At 44.8% G+C, this 23237-nt stretch overlaps 2 protein-coding genes across 2 annotated transcripts in view; one reads left to right on the plus strand and one right to left on the minus strand.

Moving 5' to 3' along the window:
• Nucleotides 1-23237, plus strand: part of RALGPS1 (Ral GEF with PH domain and SH3 binding motif 1) — a 1949641-nt gene that overhangs the window by 1063792 nt on the left and 862612 nt on the right. The window lies entirely within an intron of this gene.
• The window catches only part of ANGPTL2 (angiopoietin like 2), a 119514-nt gene that overhangs the window by 81371 nt on the left and 14906 nt on the right, over nt 1-23237 (minus strand). Inside the window, exon 2 of the mRNA XM_086924715.1 lies at nt 7564-8431. Within this exon, the coding sequence (XP_086780841.1) occupies nt 7564-8389 (826 nt within the window). The 5' untranslated portion in view covers nt 8390-8431. The remainder of the gene's footprint in view (nt 1-7563; nt 8432-23237) is intronic.

Consider the following 23237-nt stretch of genomic DNA (forward strand, 5'->3'; position numbering starts at 1 on the left):
ACGCTGAGGTCGGCTTGCTATGCTTCCTGTCCAGGATCCATCCATGTTGTCAAACCTCATTTCCAGGCTCCAGTTCTCTGGCTCATAGTGAGTTCAAAGATGTCAAGTTCTATTTCTGGGCTCTGGGTTGCAGGCTCCATAGCTGCCTCTGGTTTGTTGCGTTCTTAGTCTGCACTCCATGATCTCAGCCACTATTTCTGGGGGACTGTTCTCCAGCTCACAGTGACCTCAGGGTTGTCAGGCTCTGTTTCTGGAGTGTGGGTTGTCTGACTCTATTTCTGGGCTCTAGCTACTAATGGATCTGTATTTGAGCTCTGGGTTGTCAATCCTGGGTCTGTATTGTCTTTATGTTTGGTTTGTCTTGCCAGGGCCGAACTGGCAGTAGCAGGCACCAGGCGTTTCCTCAGTGGGCCGGAGGGGTGGGGCTGGTTTTGTCACTGCCCATGTGTCTTGCTGTATATCTGCAATCCGGGTTGTTATGGCTCTGTGTCTGGGTTGTCAACCCTGGCTCTGGGTTTTCCTGCTCTGTGTCCAGGCTCTGTTGTGTCTTGATCTATATCAGAGCCCTGGGTTCTCAAGCTTTGCATCTGGGCTCTGGGCTGCCATGCTCAACAACCGAGCTGTTGTTTGTCAGGGCTGTCCTGCTCCATAGCTGGTGGGGCTTGTGTTTTACTTCATACCTTGACTCCAGATTGTCAAGCTCTCGATATGGGCTCCTTATTATCAAACTCTACGTGTTTAATCCCTGCTGCTCTCTGTACCGGTCACATAATCTAACTGGAAATATTCAGAGCTTTGTAACTCACTGTCAATAGGAGCATCTTGCTTTGAAGTCCCGGGATTCCTTCCCAGACATTCTGCCTCCTTCTTTTTCATGCTTCGTAAACTGGTGCATGCATGAATAAATGGGCGTCCATCGTCCCCTTTAGGTACCCTAGCAACACAGTGTCTCTCATGATGGTCTCTCGTGACCCCCAGCTTCAGCCGTGCCCTCGGAGTCTCTCTAAAGCGCTTCCAGCTTTGCCTCATCAGCTGGTTTATGTCCTCGCATCCTTCCCCTCTGCTCACAGAGAGCATCTCTGGAATGCTGCTGCTCTGGAATGCTGCCGCTCTGGAACGCAGCCCTTCTCGTGTGGTGGTTACATTTGTCTGTGTGCTGCTGCTTCCAGCTGTCTGCAGGGCCAATGGGCTGATAACATTCCAGCCGCGCGCTCCCACCCCATTTCAACAGCAGGGAATGTTGGTATTTTCACAGCGCTCTGCCCCCTCAGCACGTGCGTGCAGGCGCTTTACGGTGAGTTCGTGTCTACTGCCTGACCCACAAGCAATCACAGACGGCAGTGTTAGTGAGGCAGGGAGCAGGTGCAGCGCGAGGGTACCAGTGGCATCCGCTGGATGGGCACCCATCGCCTAAATCTTCAAAGGAAGCGTTAGCATATAGCGCCTAATCCCGTAGCTGTTTCCACTTCCAAGCACTGTTAATGACAATCATCACTGTCTCCTCAGTGTAATGCTGCTCAGATTCCAGACCTTTTGAAGATGAGAGGCTTGGTTGGCCCCACTAAGCGTATTATTTGTTCTAGCATCTTCACGTGGGAGAGCCATGTGTGGGGACAGGGTTCAGCCGCAGCTGTGTAGGAGCGGTCAGCCAAGGTGGACACTCTCTTTACTTCCGGCTGGTGACCCAGCTGTGGTCACGCGTCGGGATGCGTAATTCCTCACCTGGGGCAGGTAAGGACAATGTTCTGCACTGTCTGGCTCTGACCTCTAGTAGAGGACTCATTCCTATGGCCTCTGTAGGTTGACTGTACAGATGTCAGCCCTGTGGCTTTCTTACTTTAGTCTCTTATCTGCATTCTGTGCTCTGGCCATCACCTGGTCTTAAAACAGGCCAGCATCTCAACCCTGGGGGTGGCTGATGGCTCAATCACCTCACACCAGCCCTGCTGCCAGACTGATTAGTGGTTGCATGTTTTACAGGACGTCAAACAGCAGTGCTTTCTCTGTGCTGCAATTTGGACAATATTTTTCCATCAATTCTCAGAGCCTGAATATACTCACCAAGGACCTGTGAGCGCCACAGAACTATCCTCGCCTGTGACACCCTCAAACCTGCACTTCCACTTGCCTGGGACAAATACGCGCCCTTCTCCATTCTGGGTCTTTTGGTTGCATGGATCAATTCTTTCATCTTCAATTTCCAACCTCAGATCTGGAGCTGGCCAGTATTTATATTTCAGATCTCATGTGCGGATCGATGCCTTTGCAGAAGTGCCTCAGTCTGTCAGTATTTGCTCCCTCTCCAACAGGAGCCACTCACAGGATTTCTAAACAGAAGTGTGTGAGCACAAGGCCTCATCAAATGCCCCCACAGCCCATGGGCATTGTCAACAGTGAACCTGGTACCGACTATTCCTCGTTCAGTGTATCAGTGACTGTTGGGGTACCCGTGTGAATGCCACCTGGAAAAGGCAGCAAAGGTAGACCCATCAGATAACCCCCCACAGATAAATCTAGAGGTGTCTAAAATGATAACTGTGCTGATGACATTATGCACAGGTGACACTCTTTGCAACACTGCAGAATTCCAAAGTTTGTCAACTTCACCTGTGGATAACATTTTCCACCCAAACAGTTTGAAGGAGATTTCTTTGGCAATTTTCTTAAACTGGAAAATGCTTCCATAGGATTATTTGAGAAGTCTGTCTTCTACAAAACTTCCTTTTTTGCAGGAATGTTGCACTGTTTTTAAAGGTGCACAATTTGTTAAAAAACTGACAAAATTGCTAAATGCCGTGTGCCTAATCCTATTCACAAAGTATTTTAAAATATATTTATAAAATAATGCAGTAAGTACCAGGGGAGTAGTTTATTGAAAGCTTGGCAACACCAAAGTATAGTATAAACTCAATGTAATTTATTGGGCACCGGAAATATCCCTTGTACACAGCAACGTTTTACCCATCTAGCCAAGAGCTTTAAACTAACCCACAAATACATGTTTTGACGGACAGTGAATGGGCAGAGGAAGGACACACCAAAGAGAACCTACCCGCTGGTTGGTCAGTTTTTGTTTCAAAAGAAAACAAAAACGTTTATCTTAGCAGCACACAATTGACGTGGGGCAACCTCAGATCGTTATATCTAATATTAAATGTATATCAATTGAGCATTGGAATTCCAAAGCAATGAGATTTGTTTATTACTTTAAACACCAAGACATATGCATTGTGACTTGCTCTTAAAAGTGCATTATGGGAAATAGGTGCACTGAATGTTTTATTTGAAAAAGAGATAGTATTGTTAACACAGATAACAAATGTTTACCTAATGTGCCCAAAGAGTAAAAATCAATAATATTTTGATAAGATATCTTCTGATTATGTAACTAGCCTTGTCAAATTTAATTGCTAGATGTAAAGATTTGTTTAAAATAAAACTTGATAAAGGAGAGCAAGGCAAGAATGTGAAAGGGAATTTTTATTGGCCATTTATAATTCACATAAAACTAGATCCAGTAGCTTGTCGCTCCCAGTCTCGCTCAGCCAGTGAAATGTGAGACGCGGGTCAGTAGCAGGTTTTATTAGACCCTGGATACCAGTCACAAGTTTAGATTCGGGGTAAGTCAAATCCCACGTTCTTGCGGTAGCGTGACTTTAAAATGGCGGAAAATTCTTCTACTTCGCTTTTTTAAATTACATTTTAAGGTGTCTGGTGTAACGAGCGGTGATTATGCATAAAAAAACGTATAGATACATTTTCAGACTTAGTCAACAACATTGATAAATTTGTTGATTTTTCTGTTGCCCTTGTTTTTAGCCGCTAGCGCAGTACCAGTGTTGTTGGCATGTCTTAGATAGAGATAGCGGGATATGCCCGTGAGCGATTACAAATGTCAGGATTGAACAGGTGGCGACTCAGAGTCCTTTATCCAAATAAAGTTTACTTTGACTTGACGTGACTCCGAGTTCACCTCCCGTTGCGAGCTGCCGCGGCGACTGAGAGTTCTTCTCCCGTTGCGAGCTTCTGAGAGACCACTTGTTCCAAACAAGTAAAGCGAGGCACACATAGTTCTTAAGAGCTTCAACAGCTAACTCCATCTCTTCCTTAATCTCTTGTAATTTCATGTAATCATGTGCAATGGAACTGTTTATTGAAAAGTGCCACTGGAGATTCACAGTAGATTTTGCCCTCAGTGCTGTGTGTCATAGGGTAGCCATTTCTCTTCAATCATTGCTTTTTAGGCAAAATCAACTGAATCCCAGCTTGGCTGATGCATCCTTACAAGCGCTATACAAGGAGAGCCCCTGACCTGAGTAACAACAATCCCTAGTATTGAAGCCTTGAGATGCACTGTCGTTTACCACGTGTTCTGCAGAATTGGTCAAAATCAATTTCAATTTTAAGATACTAATTTCTGCTGCTTTTTCTTGAAGTGATGTTACCTAATCCTCAAATCTATCAATTTAAGAGACATCTGACCTCAGAAATGGGCATCTTGTCTCATTCTACAGACTATTTGGTAGCCCCTGTTGCCTTTTGCGTCGAACCGCTCTGCCCTCAAACATAGTTCTATTTTATGTTTGGATTGAAGAGAAACAACTTCTAAACCAGCGCCCCACTCACGGAAACCTCATTGTGAAGGATGCATACACAGGACTCTCAGCACTTAGAATAAAGTTTGAGGAAAATGAATGGTATGGAACCCGCCGAATCAGTCTGCCTTTAGCTCTTACGACTGAAAATAAGATGCATGAGAAATACTGAATATTGGTTCAGGTGTCCATGTCGATGTATTTAAGGGAAGACAAATTAAAGGTTCACATATCCCAGAATTGTGTTGATTACCGTGCATATGTTTGCAGCACACGTGGTATCTCTGGGGCTGTGGTTTGTGAATAGAGGCCATTGAGAAGCGAGGTAGGGAAATGACTTTGGCGTTCTCTGAGTGCCAACAAATAAAACTTATCTGAAGGGGGCTTGATAACATGTATGAAGGGTCTGATAGCATGGATTAGGTTCAAGTGCAGAGACGTGGGTAGACGGAAGTTGCAAAGCAGCACAGGCGGCTGCACGAAGGAAGGCATTTTATTAAACGGCTGGTTGGACCGTGGTGCCGCCATTTTAAATCTGCCCTTTGTAGTTGGCTGTAACTATTTACTAGAAAGTCCTGTGTGTTGGTATGTGAGTGTATGTTAGATTTGTTGCAAACTCGGCTTTAGTTAAAATGTGGCTATGTTTGAAATTACCACAAGTTTATAAATAGGTATACTCACTTAAAAACAAAGGTTAAAGTGAAGTTATGACGGTTTTTTTAAACTTTGCTTAGAACAGCTTAATTATGACAAAAAAAACTGAAAAGTTCACTATAAAATCCCAGTGCAGTTATGGTTACAGAACTAAACCTGAAAATCACTGACGTTCACCAGTTATGGTTCAATAAACGAACCATAACTCACACCCCTGTCATGCACGGCTTATGACCTCTCACATGACATCACTCATGACATTAAATGACATCATTACATATGGATGTGCACAGGGCTTTAAGTGGGCCGGGTCTCACCAGTGCTGAGCACTGTCAGTTGTTTAAAGGGGGCCTCAAAACGGGTCTTTATCGGGCTCTGTTTTGTGCCCTGGCAAAGGTGGTTCCTATTTTTTCCAGACTGCAGTGACAGCAGGCACAGATGTGCGCGTGTTCTCACTGCTCACTTCTCACTAGTGGAGAAGTTTCGGCATGACGTCATGCCATGTGAGCGTTGTAGGGGGAAGGGAAATCCTTAAGAGAGTCATTTTCTCTCTGGATTTCCCTTCTCTTTTTGAAACTCAGGAGCAGCAACACTGCCGTGGTGTCACCAGGGATTTAAGTGGAAGCTTTCTCAATATTATACACAAGTCAAAGTTGCTGCTTATTTATCTTATGCAACTAACATCCATTGACAAAGCCAATAGTCGTGACTTGTGGTAGGTATGATGTTACTTGTTGTATCATATATCTGGATGCAATGACTGAAAGAGGAAAATAAATGTCGGGCAGCACACTATGCTAAACACAGATTTTTATCTTACTTGTGTTTGAGTCACGCTCTTAATTACATTGGCCACGCCCCTTTGAGAGGCCCCTCAGTTTTTTCATCGCACTTAAAGCTCAGGATGTGCATATATAGAGACATATTAAATCATGTGTGTTCCCTCTTTCTATGGGTTCCTAATGAGGTAAACTGACGGCCTCTTTCCTTCATGGTATTTGTTGTTCTAGGGAACCGAGCTATCACTCAAGAGGCGCGCTCTCTGCACTTACCTTTGAAAGGCTCGCCACTATGTGTAATGTACTAACACACTCGTGCTAGGCCTTTCATTTGGATTTAATTAGTCTGCTTTCATTTCACACCTTTCAGCTAGGATCACAAGTCAACAACATGTTTATGTGCCCTTCCTGGAGGGAGAACTAGAGCAGACAAGACCGTCCCGGGAGGCACACAAGGGATAAAATAATGAGACAGGAGCATTTGTATTTTAAAGACTATATCAACACCAGTCCACCTGGCGCAATGTATTATAATAAACCCTGCGAGAGACAGTACCCAGGGCATATTTCAGTGCCATTCAATGTAGCAATATAGCGTGGCATCTTTTTTTATTTACCCAACAAAGGCAACATGAATATCATTTTTCAGCGAGTAGAGTGTTGGGTATGCTTCATATATAATATATTCTTCAATGCCATGTTGTGCATTATCAGCTTCTGTGATTGTAGTACGTCTTTCTCACTATGCGAAATAATGTTGAAGGATCTGTGTTTCACGGTTGAATACCTACTATACCCTATTACATTAGCCATTAGTCATTATTTGTCCAAAAATAAATGAATGCAGTTTTGTTTCAGCAGCTATCACCTAAAAAAGAATCCATCACCTCTGAGACCTGTGTAGGAAAGTAATGTTCGACATAAAGGGGCATTATTACTAATGCATGTTGTGGTATGCAAAGTAGTACTTCTGTAGTATTTGTGTGTGTGCTCTTATATGCCCGTGTGACTTAACCTCAAGAATTCTAAAATGGGAAAATTCAGGAAATATTCATATACAATTACGATAAATCCAAAGGACTGTGCCCTCTTTGCAGTTTCATTAAGCGGGCTGACTCATAAAGGCATGTAAGAGTCCGTAAAATAGTACTCCTGAACTACTTCCCGTAATCATAAACACTTTTATGAATCTGCCTTATGTGCCGATTGTGGAGACGTGTCTGTGCTCAATGTACCTTGGGGCGGGGAATGTGATTTCCTGCACTTACACAGCCTGAAACTTAGACAAAGAAGGACCAAGCTCACCTGCTTTGTTCGAGGCCACCCTAGTTTCACTTTGCCCACCCACCCTGTTCCCCGTCCAGCATGGTCCAAACATCAGGCTGCAGGGAATTTAGAGCAGCTAGAAAATCATAAAGTATCATCAGCAATCATCAGTGCTGCAGCACACAGCCTCTGCACCTGGGCAGCTTTGCAGTTTGTGAAGGTGGAGCAGTTAAAAAAGTAACAATAAACACAGTCATGATGGGGCTCACCTGATGGTTTATCCGTTGACAGTGGTCCACTGGTGACCGAAGGCATGGTGGGTAGAGGAGGAGGCAACGCCTTCAAGTTCTGGTCCCCTTGGATCTCGTTGGTGGAGATCTGGTTGATGATGCGGTTGTAGTTGGGAGGGTGGTAGGGTTTGCTTGGTTGCTGCGGTGTTTGCGGTATGGGTTTGACCGCAGGCAGCCTCTGGCAGTGCTCTTCCAGTTGGGCGATGATGGTGGACTGATTGCTTGCTAGGTTTGCCAGGTGCTGATATTTGTGCTCCAGATCCTTGTACTTGGTGGTGAGCTGCATCATCTCCGCCGTCTGGTTCAACACTTTGTTCTCCAGTTGGGAGAGTTCCAATGCGTTGTCCCGTTTTCGGATGATTTCGTGGAGGAGCTGCATGTAGAGCTGCGTTACCCTGGAATTCATGTTGCGGCTTTCCTTCCGCAGCAGCTTCACCTCGTTGACGATCCCCCCGTCGACTTCGACCAGCTGCTGCAAGGCCTCGATCTGCCGCTTCTGCTTCAGAAGCTCATTGTTCAGCAGATCGATTTCTTGCTTATTCACCCTGTTTTCGGGCACGCTATCCGCCTCCTTAGAATTCACGCAAATTGCCCCCGTTACTTTCTGCTGCGGCACGATAAAAGTATAGGTGCACTTGTCCTGCGCGTCAACCGCCCGTTTGTACCTGTTCATGTATATAAATTCCTGCTCGCTGCCCCCATCGCTGTTCTCGAATTCCTCCGCCTTCCCCGCCCTTACCCCGTCTACAGCAAGTAGCAGTAAAAGAAGTAACCAAACTTTGCCCATGGTCCTTTTAATATTCATTCTCCAATTTGTTTCCTGGGTTAAATTTACATCTGTGAAGATCTGAAAAAGAAAAAACATAACAATGAGTACACTCATAAAGAATGCCACCCTCTGCCAAGAAAAGGTCTAAATATATGTACATGAAGCATTATCCTACTGATTCTCTTTCTCCCTAGTCCCTTTCTACAGGCTCTTCTCTTCTCTACTCATATCTCCTCTACTCGCCCTAGGCCTCAACTTACTACTGTGATCTCCCAATTAACACTTCTGATTTTCTTCCCTCTTCTATTCTTCCATTTCTCTCTTCAATCCAACTAACTGACTCCCATGTCCTCTACTCAAAATAACTTGCACCTCTCCATACTAATACTGTACTCATATTTCCCTATACTAATCCACCATCAATCCTATTGGTTTTCAGAGTAGCGTGCTACTCGCCGAAAGCGCTTCTACCCTTCATCAGGGGTAGTAACCGCTATATAAATACAATTACAATGTGTAAGACCATTTTTGAGGTGTATACATTTATTTTTACACTTGCGAAGTTTTGCGATTTCAAACTCCCCATAGTTAATGAGATTCGCTAGCTTAAATTCTAATTTCTTCTATGTAAATGTGTCTTGTGGTGTAAATTGTTGCAAATAAGTCACGAGAGAAGCTCTTGGGAGGCAGCCGCACCAAGATAGTGTCGTGCACTGAAGTGTAAGCACAGTACTGTTAAGGCTGCCACAGCAAGTACATCTTAAAGAGGAAACTTCCTTCAGTCTGGAGTTCACCCCTTTACCTGACCTCCCTGGCTGTCTTTATCCCCAGGGCCTGATGGTCTTTGCAAAGTGCTCAGTTGCAGAACTCTCACGTTGTTCTGTGTCAGGTGTGAGTAGTTGTCTGCTCAGTGGTATATTCTTTGCAGTCTGGTCGTTTTTTCCCTATTCTTACTCAAAGGCTAGAAGCCCCATACCTGAGGTGGGGCAGCCTAAGTGAGGACCTGGAAAGGCTGCAGATGTTGTTGAAAGATGTGGTGCTTTCCAGAGCCGGAGGTGCCTGAAGGCACTGGGTTCCTTTCCTCTGCCTTAGGGTGGCCTGGGTGGTTCAGACACTGACCCCTCCACCCCCCATGTGCCCCGCTATCCCGTGTGCTTGGCTTATCTTCCTGCTGGCCCTCCTTGACCACTACATTCATCGAGGTCAAGGGCTGGTGGTCTGTGTCCGCGGGGGCACTCCAAGCAGTGACATGAGGTTCACAGTTGACTTGTGCCGCCTCCAGTGGCCTCCAGCCTCATTCACTTGCAATTACAGCATTTAGTTTGAGGATACTGCCTGGAGTGGAAGATTTTAAAGAGCCTTTATCTCTTGGGCAGGGGATCTGAAATAAGACCAGTAGTGGGAAGGGCAACAGAGCGACGTTGGGGTCAGTAAGGGGCATTAAGTGGTCCCTAACCCATCCTTCATGCCTGCCCTGTGTCCAACACCTCTGAGTTCCAACCCCTCACTTGAAGAGGTTGGAGTGTTGGTAGGAACATTGCCCCTAGGTAGCAGCTGCCTCAATCAAGACCCCCACTAGCATCTATTGCACCATACGCCCCGCAGTGAAGGCTCTCTCATTCCCAAGCCAAAGTCCAACTGTTGTCCATAAAATCCAGGATTGTGGAGCGGAGAGTGGCAGTTTTGGGAGTCAGTGGTCCTCAATGCTGCCCTCCCCCCCCCCCATTACTAGGTCTGCTTTGCAGATAAGAAGAGAACTTGGATACAATGTTTACTCCTGCTGTGTTCCCTTGTTGTGTTTTTTTTAAAATAATTGTATCTTATTAATCCCTCTGTAAATTACTTCACTCATAAGCCTGTATAAATAAAACACTGCTCTTCGTCCAACATTAGTAGCTGCTAGGCAACGCTGTTTTGAATTCGTGGCTCCCTAAAGTATTTCACAACGTTTACTATTGTTGGAAAAAATGGCCTGGCGTGATTTATCCAATATAGCGCAAACCCTGGACAGGTCGCGACAGGCATCTTTTCAGATCACGGAGACCATTTAGGGAGCTCGAACCGGTACAGGGAACATGTTGTGACTTTTTCAGCCTGGATCTGAGGCCCAATCGCAGTGGGGCTTTGTAATGTCATTGTTCGGTTCAGACATTGACCTGGCTGTTCATGCTGGAAAACAAGAGCCACTGGCTACGAGAGAGTGGAATGTTCCTGCAGAGGGATGTGTTTGGTTTTGACTGCATCTGGAGTGCCAAAAAACAGGATGATTCACACATTTTATTTAACCTAAGTCCTGCAAACATTGCTACATCTCTGGGCACAACATAATTCATGTGTGCTCGCAAACATTTACCCAGGGGCCAAAATGTTTGGTTGGTGGTGTGACTGAAGGCCACACGGATACCAGTAGGGGATGGGGAGGGGGAGTTTGGTGTAAGCAACTCATGTACATCTACTGTCTGAACTGAATTGCAGAATGTGGAACCAGAAAACCTGGAATCGATCCTGGCTTCCCCACTTGACCAAATTGTGTGATCGTAGGCAATTATTTTATTTTACTTTCCCTTCATTGTCACATATGAGTGGGCCTCGAAATAGATGACATCGGGGTGTGCTCCTTACAAAACCTTCTCCTGCGTTTGGTTTAATAAACTATAGTGTTGTTCATGAGTAATAGCAGCCATGATAACCCAAAGGTGCACATAACAAATGACTTGCCTCTGAGCTCACTATTGAGATGGTTGCCTGGGTAGGGGAAAACATTATTATATCTAAATTAATGTTTAAAAACTATCACTTTTAAAGAAAAACACCTCTAAATGCACCAGTGTAATCTGATTTACTAAGGTGAAACTCTTCTGCATGTTAATGAAATAGATTTTTGGATTTTGAAGAGCCTGCTGCTATAAATGGAGGTGTACATAAAGTTAAGCAGTGCAGGACACCCTAGTTACTTCCTATCTGCCACGGCAATAAACCTTAAAATAAATCCTCCTCCGTTTATTTAGCATATTTTTAATATTAGTGTCATCTCAAGTAAACAGCAGCCCCGTGCTGATGTTGACCCGGGGGCCAGATGTGGCCCCCAGACCGTACTTTGAGTCTCAGTGATATCATTAATTCTGCAATGTTTGGTACTTTGGGGCTGGGGGTGTGGTGCAGAGCACAGACCCTAAACCATGGCTGCATTGAGGAGAACATTTAAAGGTGATGACGTCACTGCAAGCTGGCATGCACGGGAAAAGCATGGATTTGTTAACGGAATGACTTCGGAGTCATATTGCGATGACCGCCATTCACAAAAGAGGATCTTGATTTACTGGAGTTCAGCTGGGACAGAAGACCATCATGTTTGCTGTGTGGTTGTATGGAACATTCTGATGTTTAAATAGCTCAATCCAGGGAACTTGTATTTGCATTCACAAAAATATGCTGGTTTCCGGAGGTTGTGATGCATAGATTTTTTTTCCACCAAGTAGCTGGTGCAGGAAATCCTAGAGTAAGTCATGAGTGTGTTACATCTAGTGAAAGAAATATTATCGCCAAATGGGTCCTAGGATTGCAGTTTAAGTGAGGGGTGTAGGACACGTCCATTACTTACGCCATTTAACTTGCCCTCAGTTAAGGCGGAGGAAAGACTGGTGATAGGATTTAATTTCAGCTATAGTCCAAGCTTCCTCGGCTGGGCCACTTTGATCGCTAAATGATTCCTCCAAATAATGGTTGAATCGATTGTCAATGATGCAGGCATTGTCTCAAGGGTATTGGAAATCGCATTAATCGCCAAGAGAACAGGATGAACAGGGGGTGCATTATTATGACCTTGAGTAGCAGCATCCCAATATTGAATAGACAGCAACTATAACATGGATTGTGAAGGACTTGTTGCCAATGGAGAAGAAGTTTCAGTCTCTGGAGCATCTCCCCTCAGAAAATCCGGCTGGGACCACGTAAGACCAGAGAAAACCCCAAACCTTCCCAGACATAGATTGCATCCGAGCTCCAAGTCTGGGCTATCAAGGGCGGGATTCTAGCCATGCTAGTTAACGCTGGAGGTTTCTGCAGATATGCCAAGGGAGGGGGAGAAGCTTTATCAGAGCATGGCTGTGAACTAGGAGATACAATGACTAGTCTTCCATTGGTTGAACTTATGGCTGGGGTTGCTGTGCTTCTGGTGGTTAGAAGAAACGTTCAACATCTGGGCAACACTTAGGTCTTGTTCTAAAGGTTCATAGTTAATAAACCTCCACTCACCTACAACACGCAGTGGCTTGGACCGCATGGGCAGCTGGAAGTCGATACAAAACCCTCGACACCCGCACTTTGTGCAATCACTCCAGAGGCCCCCCAAAACACCACCACATCTGGTGATTGCTGGGTTGCTCCCCACCCCACTGAACCTTGAGACCGCTGTGAGACCATGGGTGCTCAGGAATAGGCAAGATGTTGTAATTGCTTTAAGTTATACTGCTGCTGAAATCAAAGGAGGTGATTCCGCCCCAGTTCTGCTGCCTCTCGTTACTAGTCCAATCCAGAAGACAATCAGGGGAGTTTTTTTCATAAAAGTTATCAAACATTTCCACTGATTCAGCTCGTAGATACTCAGCAGCAAACCTGTGCAGTAAAAGTAGGGAGCCACAAAAAAGTCCTCAGTCCACAAAGAGCCAGCCCCAAGGCCCCCCATCCTCTGGTCTCACTCAGACATTGTATAATATTTGCAAATATGTTGTTTTTATTTATTTTTAAATCATTTGGCAAATTGATGGAACTGGAAAACAAACTATAAATAAAAAAATAGCGGATATAATATCCCATATGGAAAAAACCTAGAAATCCTATTTGCTTGAGCAGACTACCATATGGGGTACACTGCCAGAGACGATAGAGCGAACTGATAACACGGTGGGCTGATTGCATGGTTTACAGCCTACTGGTGGGGTATGCTCAGACACACAACAGGCTGGACTGATTGCCAGGATGATCGTATATCGAGTAGGGTCTACACACATACACAGTAGATTATTCTGGTAGGATGACTCCCAGCCAGTTGGATTGGGTACACCCACAGGCCTGATAGCACTGCTTTAGGGCTAACAGACACAGTTGGACTTGCCCAATACTAACTGACTAATATATTTATAAAGCGCACTATTGCGGAGCATCTTGGCACTAGGGAATGTGAGAGGCGGAACAGCAAAGTTGCGTGTAGAGTAAGGTTTTTATATTTTCCTAAAAAGCGTACGCAGGACTGAAGTCGAAGTTGGACGGGGAGGGAATTCCATAATTTAGCTGCTTGGAATGAAAAACGTTTTCCTCCCCATCTTACTCTTCTTATCCTCGGGAGAAGTACCAGTCCAGTGTCAGTAGATCTTGGACAACGCAATGGAACATACCGAGGAAATAGAGATTGTAAGTCCATTGCCCCTCCTCCATAGAGGGCTTTATGAACTAGCAGAGGGCTTTAACCGCATTTGCGCTAGCGGTTTTCCCGCTGAGCGCTGCGATTTAAAAAATCCCGCGTTACGTGACAAGGTCAACTCGTCACACGCACAGCGCAGGTAACGCCCATGACAAGCTGACCTTGTCACACACATCGAAGGGGTTAAACTCCACCCGCCATCTCACTGGAAGCCAGTGAAGTTGCTGTAAACTGGCAGACGGGGGTGGTGTTTGGGTAAACTAAGCAGTACTCATGCTGCTGCATTTTGCAGTGATTGGAGTTTAGTGAGCTGCCGTACTCCAGCGCCTAGGTAGAGGGCGTTACAATAGTCTATTCTAGATAGAACTAAAGCTCCTACCACCGTTTTCCTCAGAGAAAAAGGAATGAAAGGAAGAATCTTCTGTAGAACCCTTAATGTGAAGAAGCAGGCTGAAGCCACTTGGTTTATCCGAGAGGTAAGTGTTAAATCTTTGTCGATCAGAAAACCAAGGTTCCGAGCCTTGGGCACCTGCACCGGGCAAGTTCTGGCTTCGATCGGCCACCATGATTGGCTCCAAATCGATGATTTCAATAGCATAAGTTACACCTTATAACTGGGTTTTATTAACAGACAAAATGGATGGGGGAAATGATAACATGGTGTACAGCCATTCAGAAAGGATTGACCAATTGCCGGCGTACAACCTACACAGTAAGACAGACAGCGACACGCTGTTGTAGAATTGAAACATGTTTTCATCACCTCAGCGGGTAAAATCACAAATACAGGGTATAGACAAATAGCATGGTTTGCTGGTTATCGGATAGGGTGTATTCACAGACTCTGTATTTTAAACTGGCAGCAGGGTTTTTAAAAGCCGTCAACGGGTTAGAAACACAGATAGAGTAAGGTACAGAAATCCAGGCTACTGAATAGTCTATACTCACAGTGGTAGGCCGGAGAGGCGATTTCCCCACAGAGAGGTAGATAACCTGGTTTACTGCTTATCAGCGGGTTTGAGTTGTTGCGAGTTTGATGGCCTATCAGCTCAGGTATACATATAAGGACCAGTGTGCACTGACATAGCAAGATTTGTCATGTGGGTGAAGTTTAATCACACACAGAGAAGGAAAGAGTGAAAATATGGCTCACTGCATACTGCTATGGCTATATGCAATATATAAAGTTGAGTAAAGCACATTTGCCACCACCAGAGAGAGTGGAACCAGTAGCTAGCATGGTTTTAAACCATCAGAGTAGGGTGCGTGATTAGCAATGTTTGGCAGGAGCTGTTCCACTGACAGCGACTGATTGTATTGTATTGTATTGTATATTGGATTTATATAGCGCTTATCACCCAGGGGTCTCTAAGCGCTTGCCTTGGGAACCCGTCCTGGCTTTTCCCTGTGAGATAGCCCCTACAGGGCATCCCCAAGGGATGCCGTATGAGGGGTGGAAGCCTGTTTCTGTGAGGAGGCAGATACTCAAGGAGCTGGGAAGTCAGTTACGCCACACCGGAGTCACATCTTACTCAGCCGTCCCTGAAGGCAGAACTAGCAGAAGATGCTGGGTAGACGGGGGACACAGGTAGAGGAATCAGTGAAACAGCTCCGGGAAAGTGAGATACAGCGGAACCTAGACTAACATTCCTTGAGCTACCGCTTGCTGTCATTGCTAAAGACACTCAAGCCATTCCCCACCCTCCCAGTTTACTATTTCCTTAAATGAAAATGTCACTCATTGAGTCCAGTTCCAGAGACGCTACAGCGTCCCTCCGCGTACAACAGTTTATTGTTCGTGGTAACTATTGGCTGTCAGCGTCCTGGCTCTTTCTATCCACCTCAGTACCTCCTCCAGCTGAAGAACCCGCTTGCCAGCGGCGCCTGGAGAAGAGACGCCGACCGCCAGGGTTTACCTTGCAAAAAAAGGCTACATTGTATTCGTAAATTACACGTCTGAGGATAACTTAATCAAGTCTTGCTCTAGAAGGATAGTCATTCTGTCTTCACTGGATCTTTTCCAGGTCAAACCGAGTGGAAAAATAACACCTGATTGACAGCTGTTATATTCCACGTCGCCTCCGTTCTGATAACTTTATGTACCTTTTCAGCACACACTTCAATTCAGAAAGACAATATGGTGAGGCTAAATAAAATACTGAAATAAATCAATCAGGGGCGGCCTTAGGCATGTGCAAGCTGTGCACCTGCACAGGGCCACCAAACCCCAGGGGCCGCCACGCCAATATATATCCTTAATATAATACATATTTGCATGCAGGCCCCTGGCAGGAATTTGGCGGGCTCTGGCTCTGTTCCACTTCCAAACATCCTGACCCCCCCACTCTTCACTGGCCTCCGCGCTCCCCCCCGCCCGGACCTCCTCTTCCGGGGCCCCCTACCTATGCTCCCTGCACAGGGCTACCATGAGCCTAGAGCCGCCCCTGAATCAATAAATGCAAATAAATGTATTCTGGACGATGATGCCTGCACCTCTGAATTGCCTCACACTGGGGTGCATGGAGGCTTTAATAACTCACATTTTAAGACCCTGTTGCTGGGTGTAATGGCTCACATGCAAGATGCTTCTTTGTGGTATGCTTTTTCTCATGCCGAAGGCATCAGTGTTACAATTTTGAAGGCATCCTGAGCCCCAGCTGGTGAACAAAGCTTGAGAAAGGTGCCACTTAAAGATGGAGTACAGCAGGATTGCACACAGAGAAGAGAGGAGGAGAAGGGAGGGTGGACACAAGATGGTGTAGTACATCACTGATGGTAAAGGGAAGGAACCATGAGAGATGAGCGGCTTCAGAGGAAGCAGGAGCCACAGATTTGACTACCTATATATTATCACACATGGTGCCAGACCTATTCGAACGTTTCTGTTTTTAGTGACATCGTTTTTCTATGTAGAGGCAATGACGTGGGCAGTCCATATAGTATGCTAAAGTTCCAATGTACCAGTTAGCACCGGTGTTAAGTCTACATTTGGTCTACCTTCTTGAATTCAGTGGTAATAATAGTTAGTGGACAAGTGGCACAAGTTTCAGAAGTGTCCATTGAGGCAAAGTACCCTAAAGACTTTCTCGATTTTTAGTACCTTGTATGTTGGCTGAGAGTGTGTTTTATGAGGGACGGGGCGACCCCCAATAATGGACGAAAATCTGGGGGCCTTGGAGCATCTACAAGGAAACTGTTTGTGATGATTTGTTTTCTCCTGGGCTGTTTTTGCCACTGTCAGCCACAACTGGGTCCTTCACAAATGTCAGCTACTATGGTGGATGGGAGGGGAACCCAGTGGGAAACTCTGGAAGGTGAGAAGCTTATTAAGTCATCTTGTCGAAATGTTCGTGTATATTGAACAATTACCTACTGATCGACTGACTGAATTCCACACTTATTATCTTTATTTATGCTGTTTCATGTTACGCTCATGGTTTCTTTCGTGCAACTGAATTATTTATGTTATCTATGGTGTTAGCCAAACTTTTTTTTATAATTGTTCACATTTATTATGTGCCAATTACATTTGTAATAACCAGTAGTTATATAATCAAGAGATTTTTATTTGTCTCTAAATATATTTTTGTCTAGTTGTCTTGTGTAGAGTGCCTTAACAGCAAGAGAAACATGGATGCTCCTGAATAATGTGTTCTACGACCTCACTGTCTAATTCTATCAATATTTACTTGATGAAATACCATATTTCTTATTGTAATAAGGTATTTATGTTCTCCTCGAGAGCCGCTCTTTTTGTTTATTAAAGTTTAAAGTAAGGCTTTCGTCTTGTAGAGTCAGACATAATTCTGTGTCCACGACTATCCATCTTGCTGTTGTAAAAATAGTAAATTTAAATAATCTATTTAGACTATCTGATGTAAGAAGGAATAGCCTGCCTTTTATTCCAGTTACTCCATATGCAGAGACCTTCACTAGAGGGAAAGTTGTCATTTAGGTTTCTGGGACGTTGGATGGTTTTGAGAAAGAAACAGTTGTAATCTGTTGGTTTGGAGTGGAGAAAAATATACTTCTTTTCTTCCCTGTAAATCCAAAATGTTAACAAACTGTATGAATTTTCACTATCAAATTGATGTTGGCGATCAATCAGTTCTTCCATTTTGGGCAGGGCGCGCAATCTACTCTGTCACGTTTGAAGACGATAAACACATCATCTATCTTATCCATGGTCATATTTTGTCAAAAATTTCACTCTTAAGTTTTTGTCTATCTATTTGGCCTCAAAATCAGCATTAAATAAGTTAGCCATTCCCGCGGCTACAGTTGCCCCCATTGCCGTTCATAGTATCAGTACGTAAGAGCCTTTGTAAAATGTGGTATTAATTACGGCTAGTCAGGCTCAATTTCCATGAAAATATTTACAAGTGATAATAACAATGGCAAAGGAAGTGGATAGTTGTCTGCCAATGCCGTCGCTTCCTTGCAGAGGCAAAAATAGAAACGAAAGGTAAATACCGGCTGCTCGAAAACAACTTGGAGGTTTCTTCATTACAAAAATCCCTTTGGATCTGTTCACTGGAAGGAACGGCTACCACGTGGGTCTCATAAGGGGTGTATATATATGTAAGGTAAACAGAGTGTCTCTGATGAGTCTGGAGCACAAACAGTAATTTGTCATAGTGTCGTGAAATATCAACGATACAGGAATACATGCTGTTGCTGTTAAATAACAGTAATGAGGCTTTGAAATTATGTTTAATAAATGCCCTTCATTCGCTATTTATCTGGACATGTGCACCGCAGACACTATTTTGTGGTTGATTACTGTTTTGAGCATTTACTTTCAGTAGTTGGTGTACGGCCAACACCTTTCACAGACTTCAGTCGAGAGCACTTTGAGGCCATGGATAGAAAGGGGTTCATAGCAATCTGAGTGGCCCTGGAAGTTAAGATAGAGAATGAGGCACATGAGACCAAGGGATGGAGGTGCACCTGATCATGGTAGGTGATACATTGGGTGAGGTACAGCTTCTACCACGCCTGCTTTTTCAGCACTCTTGCTGATGCTGGAGGGTGGCAATGATATGGATCTTCACACGATACCTTGGAGTAGGAACTTTCGTTAAACCCTGGTGGTCCTCGTTCACTGGACTCCATCAGTACTTCAGACGTCTCCCCGGCTGGGAAGGTTGCTCCTGTGGACATCTGGAGTTACTTTAATTGTTTCTATCATCCAACTAACCCACAGATGCAAAATCTGGCTGACTTGGGTAGGTGCTTGTCAACTTATTATCACATCTCCCAGTGTTGGTTTTCATTGGGTGCCTAGTCGGGAGGCCATGAACTCCGGCTCCTTTCCGTCAGGCGAGGCCTTCTCAGATGCTTCCAGCACTGACACTGGTTTCTTCTCCCTTGCACCCACTTCCTGCCGTGCCGGCAGCACAGAATGCGTAGCCTACTCTTGAGGCAGCGAGAGCACTTGTAGGAGTTAGCCCGGCATTGGCCCCATCACTGGTCCAGCTCGGGTCCTTCCTGTCAATTCTTCAAACTTCTGCTCCAAATGTTCAGTGTGGTCTGGATCCCGGCAATGCCAAGGAGCATCCCAATGACATCATCATTACTGCAAGCAATGGTCTTCACAGTGGTGCAGAAGTGTGAATGCCCCCTACAGGAGGAGGATATACTTATGATCACACTGGACAAAAAACATCTGATGAGCAAATGCTGCTGATGTTCTGACAGTCACAGGACCACGAAGAGTAGACTCTCTTTGCATCTGCATGCCGTGTAAAATATTCACACTTAATCCTTAGAAGGGTTTTGAACTTTCTATTTTCTTTGTTTTAAGGACGAGGTGCTGCCACCATACCAGACCGGCGTGGTCACCGCTGCATCACTGATTTCCATTTAAACTGTATTTGGGAAATCCTGTGCTGGAGGCTAATGGTTTTGTGGCTTTCAAGTAGCTGGCACACTTCACCATGACCCTCTATCCACAGCTTCTGCCCATCAGTGTCAATTGAATTCACCAAAATGCCAGGCGTCGCGGAAGTGACACCACAGGCCCTTGACCTTCCTTTTCACTCACACACACATTCACACTTACACACACTCTGCCTAGTAAACACACTCTCACCCACAAGCACACATGCAAAAATTATTTTAAAACCTTATTTTCTTACGTCAGCTGTCAGGGAAGGTCATATTCCAGCTAATTGTACTCCATGTGTTATTTACTCTAACAGTATATAATAAGATATTATTCCTATTAGTGTAATAAAAAAGTTGACAGAAAACAAAGAGAGTGCAGCCCCAACTGAGTCCATAAGGACATGTTGTCACCGCGTTCCTGGCACTGGTTTTGACCTCTGAAGCCAGGGGTCATTTAAGGGGTCTAACTGATGTCCATGCTTCTGCCTCACCCTCACAGCCTAAGAGGATCTGCTTCCGGGTGAAACTAAGTCAGTCCAACAGAGGCCAAAGATCCACAGTGACTTTCTAGAGCTCAGAAGACTTGCACCAATCCATTGGCATGCCTACTAACCAAGGCCACCAGTGACTCCTAGGAGCCACGCGTGGTCAGAAATGGCTACAGTTAAAGCCATCAAGAACACAGCTGTCTCTCCACTGTCCGAGACCTTCTGGTGGCGGTGGAGAGGCTCTTCTCCCTAGTAGCTGGGTAGCCCACCTTACCCTCTGAGAAAGGCCAGAGTCAGTACTCACTCCACCTTTTAGTAAACAGTAAGTAGAAAGGGGTAACCAAGCAGTGTACTTTCAATCCCTAATGCACAAGTATTTCATACCAATAGATTCTCATAAAATCTCAAAAAAGCTGCTTTCTTGGAAATAGACTTTATTTTCATTACATTTGGAAAATGCATTAGTAAACTCCAGCCACCCTGATTCTCATGCCTCTTTTTGGGGGACTGTATACTGCCTAAGACACATCTTTCCTACATCCTCTTCTTACCCTAGTCTTTTCTGAAGATATTTCTCCCCCAGTCTTTTTTCTATGCCTTCTTGCTTCACATAACCAGCAACCTGCAGCTTCCGGGAGGTATTTATCCGACTCCACAGGCACGAGATGGAGTATCTGTTGCCTCTCTACTTGCTGTTGCCCCATTGAATGTGTGTACAGATGCCCCCACAGCCAATGCAGTGGCATTGATGGGCATTCTTCAGGCACAGTCATTTCAGAGGGTGAACAGCCTTTACAACGAAACTTTTACAACGCACTACCATTACGACGCAACCATTACAACGCAACCCATTACAACGCATTTCTCTGGGGGGCGCTCTAGGATAGGGAATAGATTTAATTTACTATCCAACACCTTCCCTACTATCCACAGGGACTGGAGTTGGAATAGTAAATTAAACTATTCACTATCCAGCACCCCAAAGCGCTATGCGTTGTAATGGTATGCGTTGTAACGGCATGCGTGGTAAAAGCATGCGTTGTAACATCATACATCCATTTCAGAGAGATGTGCAGGGCAGCGGGTGAGCCCCACACATGCCTTCTACATGTACCAACCCTCTTGCTGCTTCACCGTGAGACAATGTGCTATTGAGCAGAGAAGTCTAGAGAAAGGTGCTTGGCGGACTAGCTATCCGACACGACCATCCTCACGCCCCCCTTTCTCAGTGTCTTCCACAGAGGACTCTACCCACTGTTTGGGAGTAGGAGAGACCTACGAGGTAGCAGAAGGATAAAGTAACCTTCAGTGGAACTCCATTACTCCCATGTTTTGGGGGTCTCTCCTATTTACTGTACCCCCCCTCCCCCCCCCCCCCCCCCCCACTACTCTGTCACTGGTCGGCTTCATCAGACCATGCCAGCTAGGTTGGCACAACTAGATATATAATCTCTTACTGAAACAGGTGCAGTCAATCAGCTGGTGGCCAGGGGCGCTAGCAACTAGGAGCTACAACCTCACCATGCAGGTAACACTATCCTTCTTGTGCAAGCGTATAGTGCTGAGAAGCGCATTCCTAGATACTGTCAATGAGGCAGTGTTTGTTTGCTGGGTCCGATTTCAAGCCAAGGACTCTCCGTTGATGCTTTATTGCGTTTTACATTCATTGTTTGTTGGGTACATGGTCTGGAGAGGAGAAACTGAACGTGCATTGTGCTACGACGCTATAATAATTGCCGTAAGCGCTATAGAAATGAAAGTGACATAGCACACATATTGTTTCAAGGAGAGACTGAAAAGTGAATCCCCAGAATAAGCCTAGGCTCCTTATTACTTCCAACTGCTATTAAAGAAAACCAGCAGATGACTGTTCTTTTTTTCGGATTAGAAGAGATTAAAACTGGCATTCTAAATTGTTTTCTTATGTTACGTGCCTGACCCTGCTCTGTGTTTATTTTCATACAAAATAAATGTATAATAACAGTCATTTTTGCAAATAAACATAAAAAAGTGAGTGAAACCACCAGGACAGCAGAGCATGAAAAGTGGCTCCTTGGTGCACTGCAGAACTGTGCAATGTTTAATGTCTAGTTTTGCAACTTATCATATATGTGATAACGGTATTATGGGAAACTTGAATTCACAATCCTTGTCTGTGTGTCTGTTTTTGACAGCTGTAGGTTTGTCTGGTGCTGTGTGATTGTATGGAGTTTTATGTATCTCTTCGTGCTGGGAGTTGTCTGTCTGCTTGAAGCTGTGTGTCCCGAAGGAGCTCTGTAATAACTTGAATTTTGACTCGCAAATTGCGAGTTGCAAATAAGGAATGGCTTCCCATTCATTTCTATGGGCCTAGAGGTCCACAGGAATTAATGGGAATTTCATGCGCAATTTGCGAGTACCCAATAGGTACTCCCAAATTGCACATGCAATTTCAAGGGTGCCAAAAGGCCACCCTGATGCACCCTTAAAATATGCATGTGTGCACATGTGGCACACATACATGCCTTAAGGGCATGTGCGCCACATGGCACTTACAAAAAAAAAATGCAAAAAAGTGCATTTTTCCAGGAAGTTGCAAAATGTTACCAACTAGAAATTGGTGGTAATTTGCGATTCCTTAATGCAAAATCACAATTTGCGATAACTACATAAATTGCTTTTAGGGAATTGCAAATTACGATTCCCTAACTGCATTCGCAATTTAGGTAATCGCAAATAATTGATATTACCCATATTGCGATTTCAAAATTTTTGATGCATTGGAAAACACATTTTTGCGTTTGCAAACGAGCCGATGTTGTGAATTGGCCCCTTTGCAATCACAAAAAGCGTTCATACATCTGGCCCGGTGTGTCTATACGGAGATGTATATCAGTGTCTAAGGAGCTGTGTGTCTATACCGAGATGTGTGGAGTGCCTGTACCATGATCTTTGTCAGTTTCCAAGGAGCTATGTTTCTATAAACTAGGAGATGTGTGTCTATTCTTAGATGTGTGTCAGTATCCAAGGAACTGTGTGTCTATACTTAGATGTGTGTCAGTATCCAAGGAACTGTGTGTCTGTACTTAGATGTGTGTCAGTATCCAAG

This window comes from Lissotriton vulgaris, chromosome 5, assembly GCF_964263255.1.
Source record: "Lissotriton vulgaris chromosome 5, aLisVul1.2, whole genome shotgun sequence".
NCBI lineage: Eukaryota > Metazoa > Chordata > Amphibia > Caudata > Salamandridae > Lissotriton > Lissotriton vulgaris.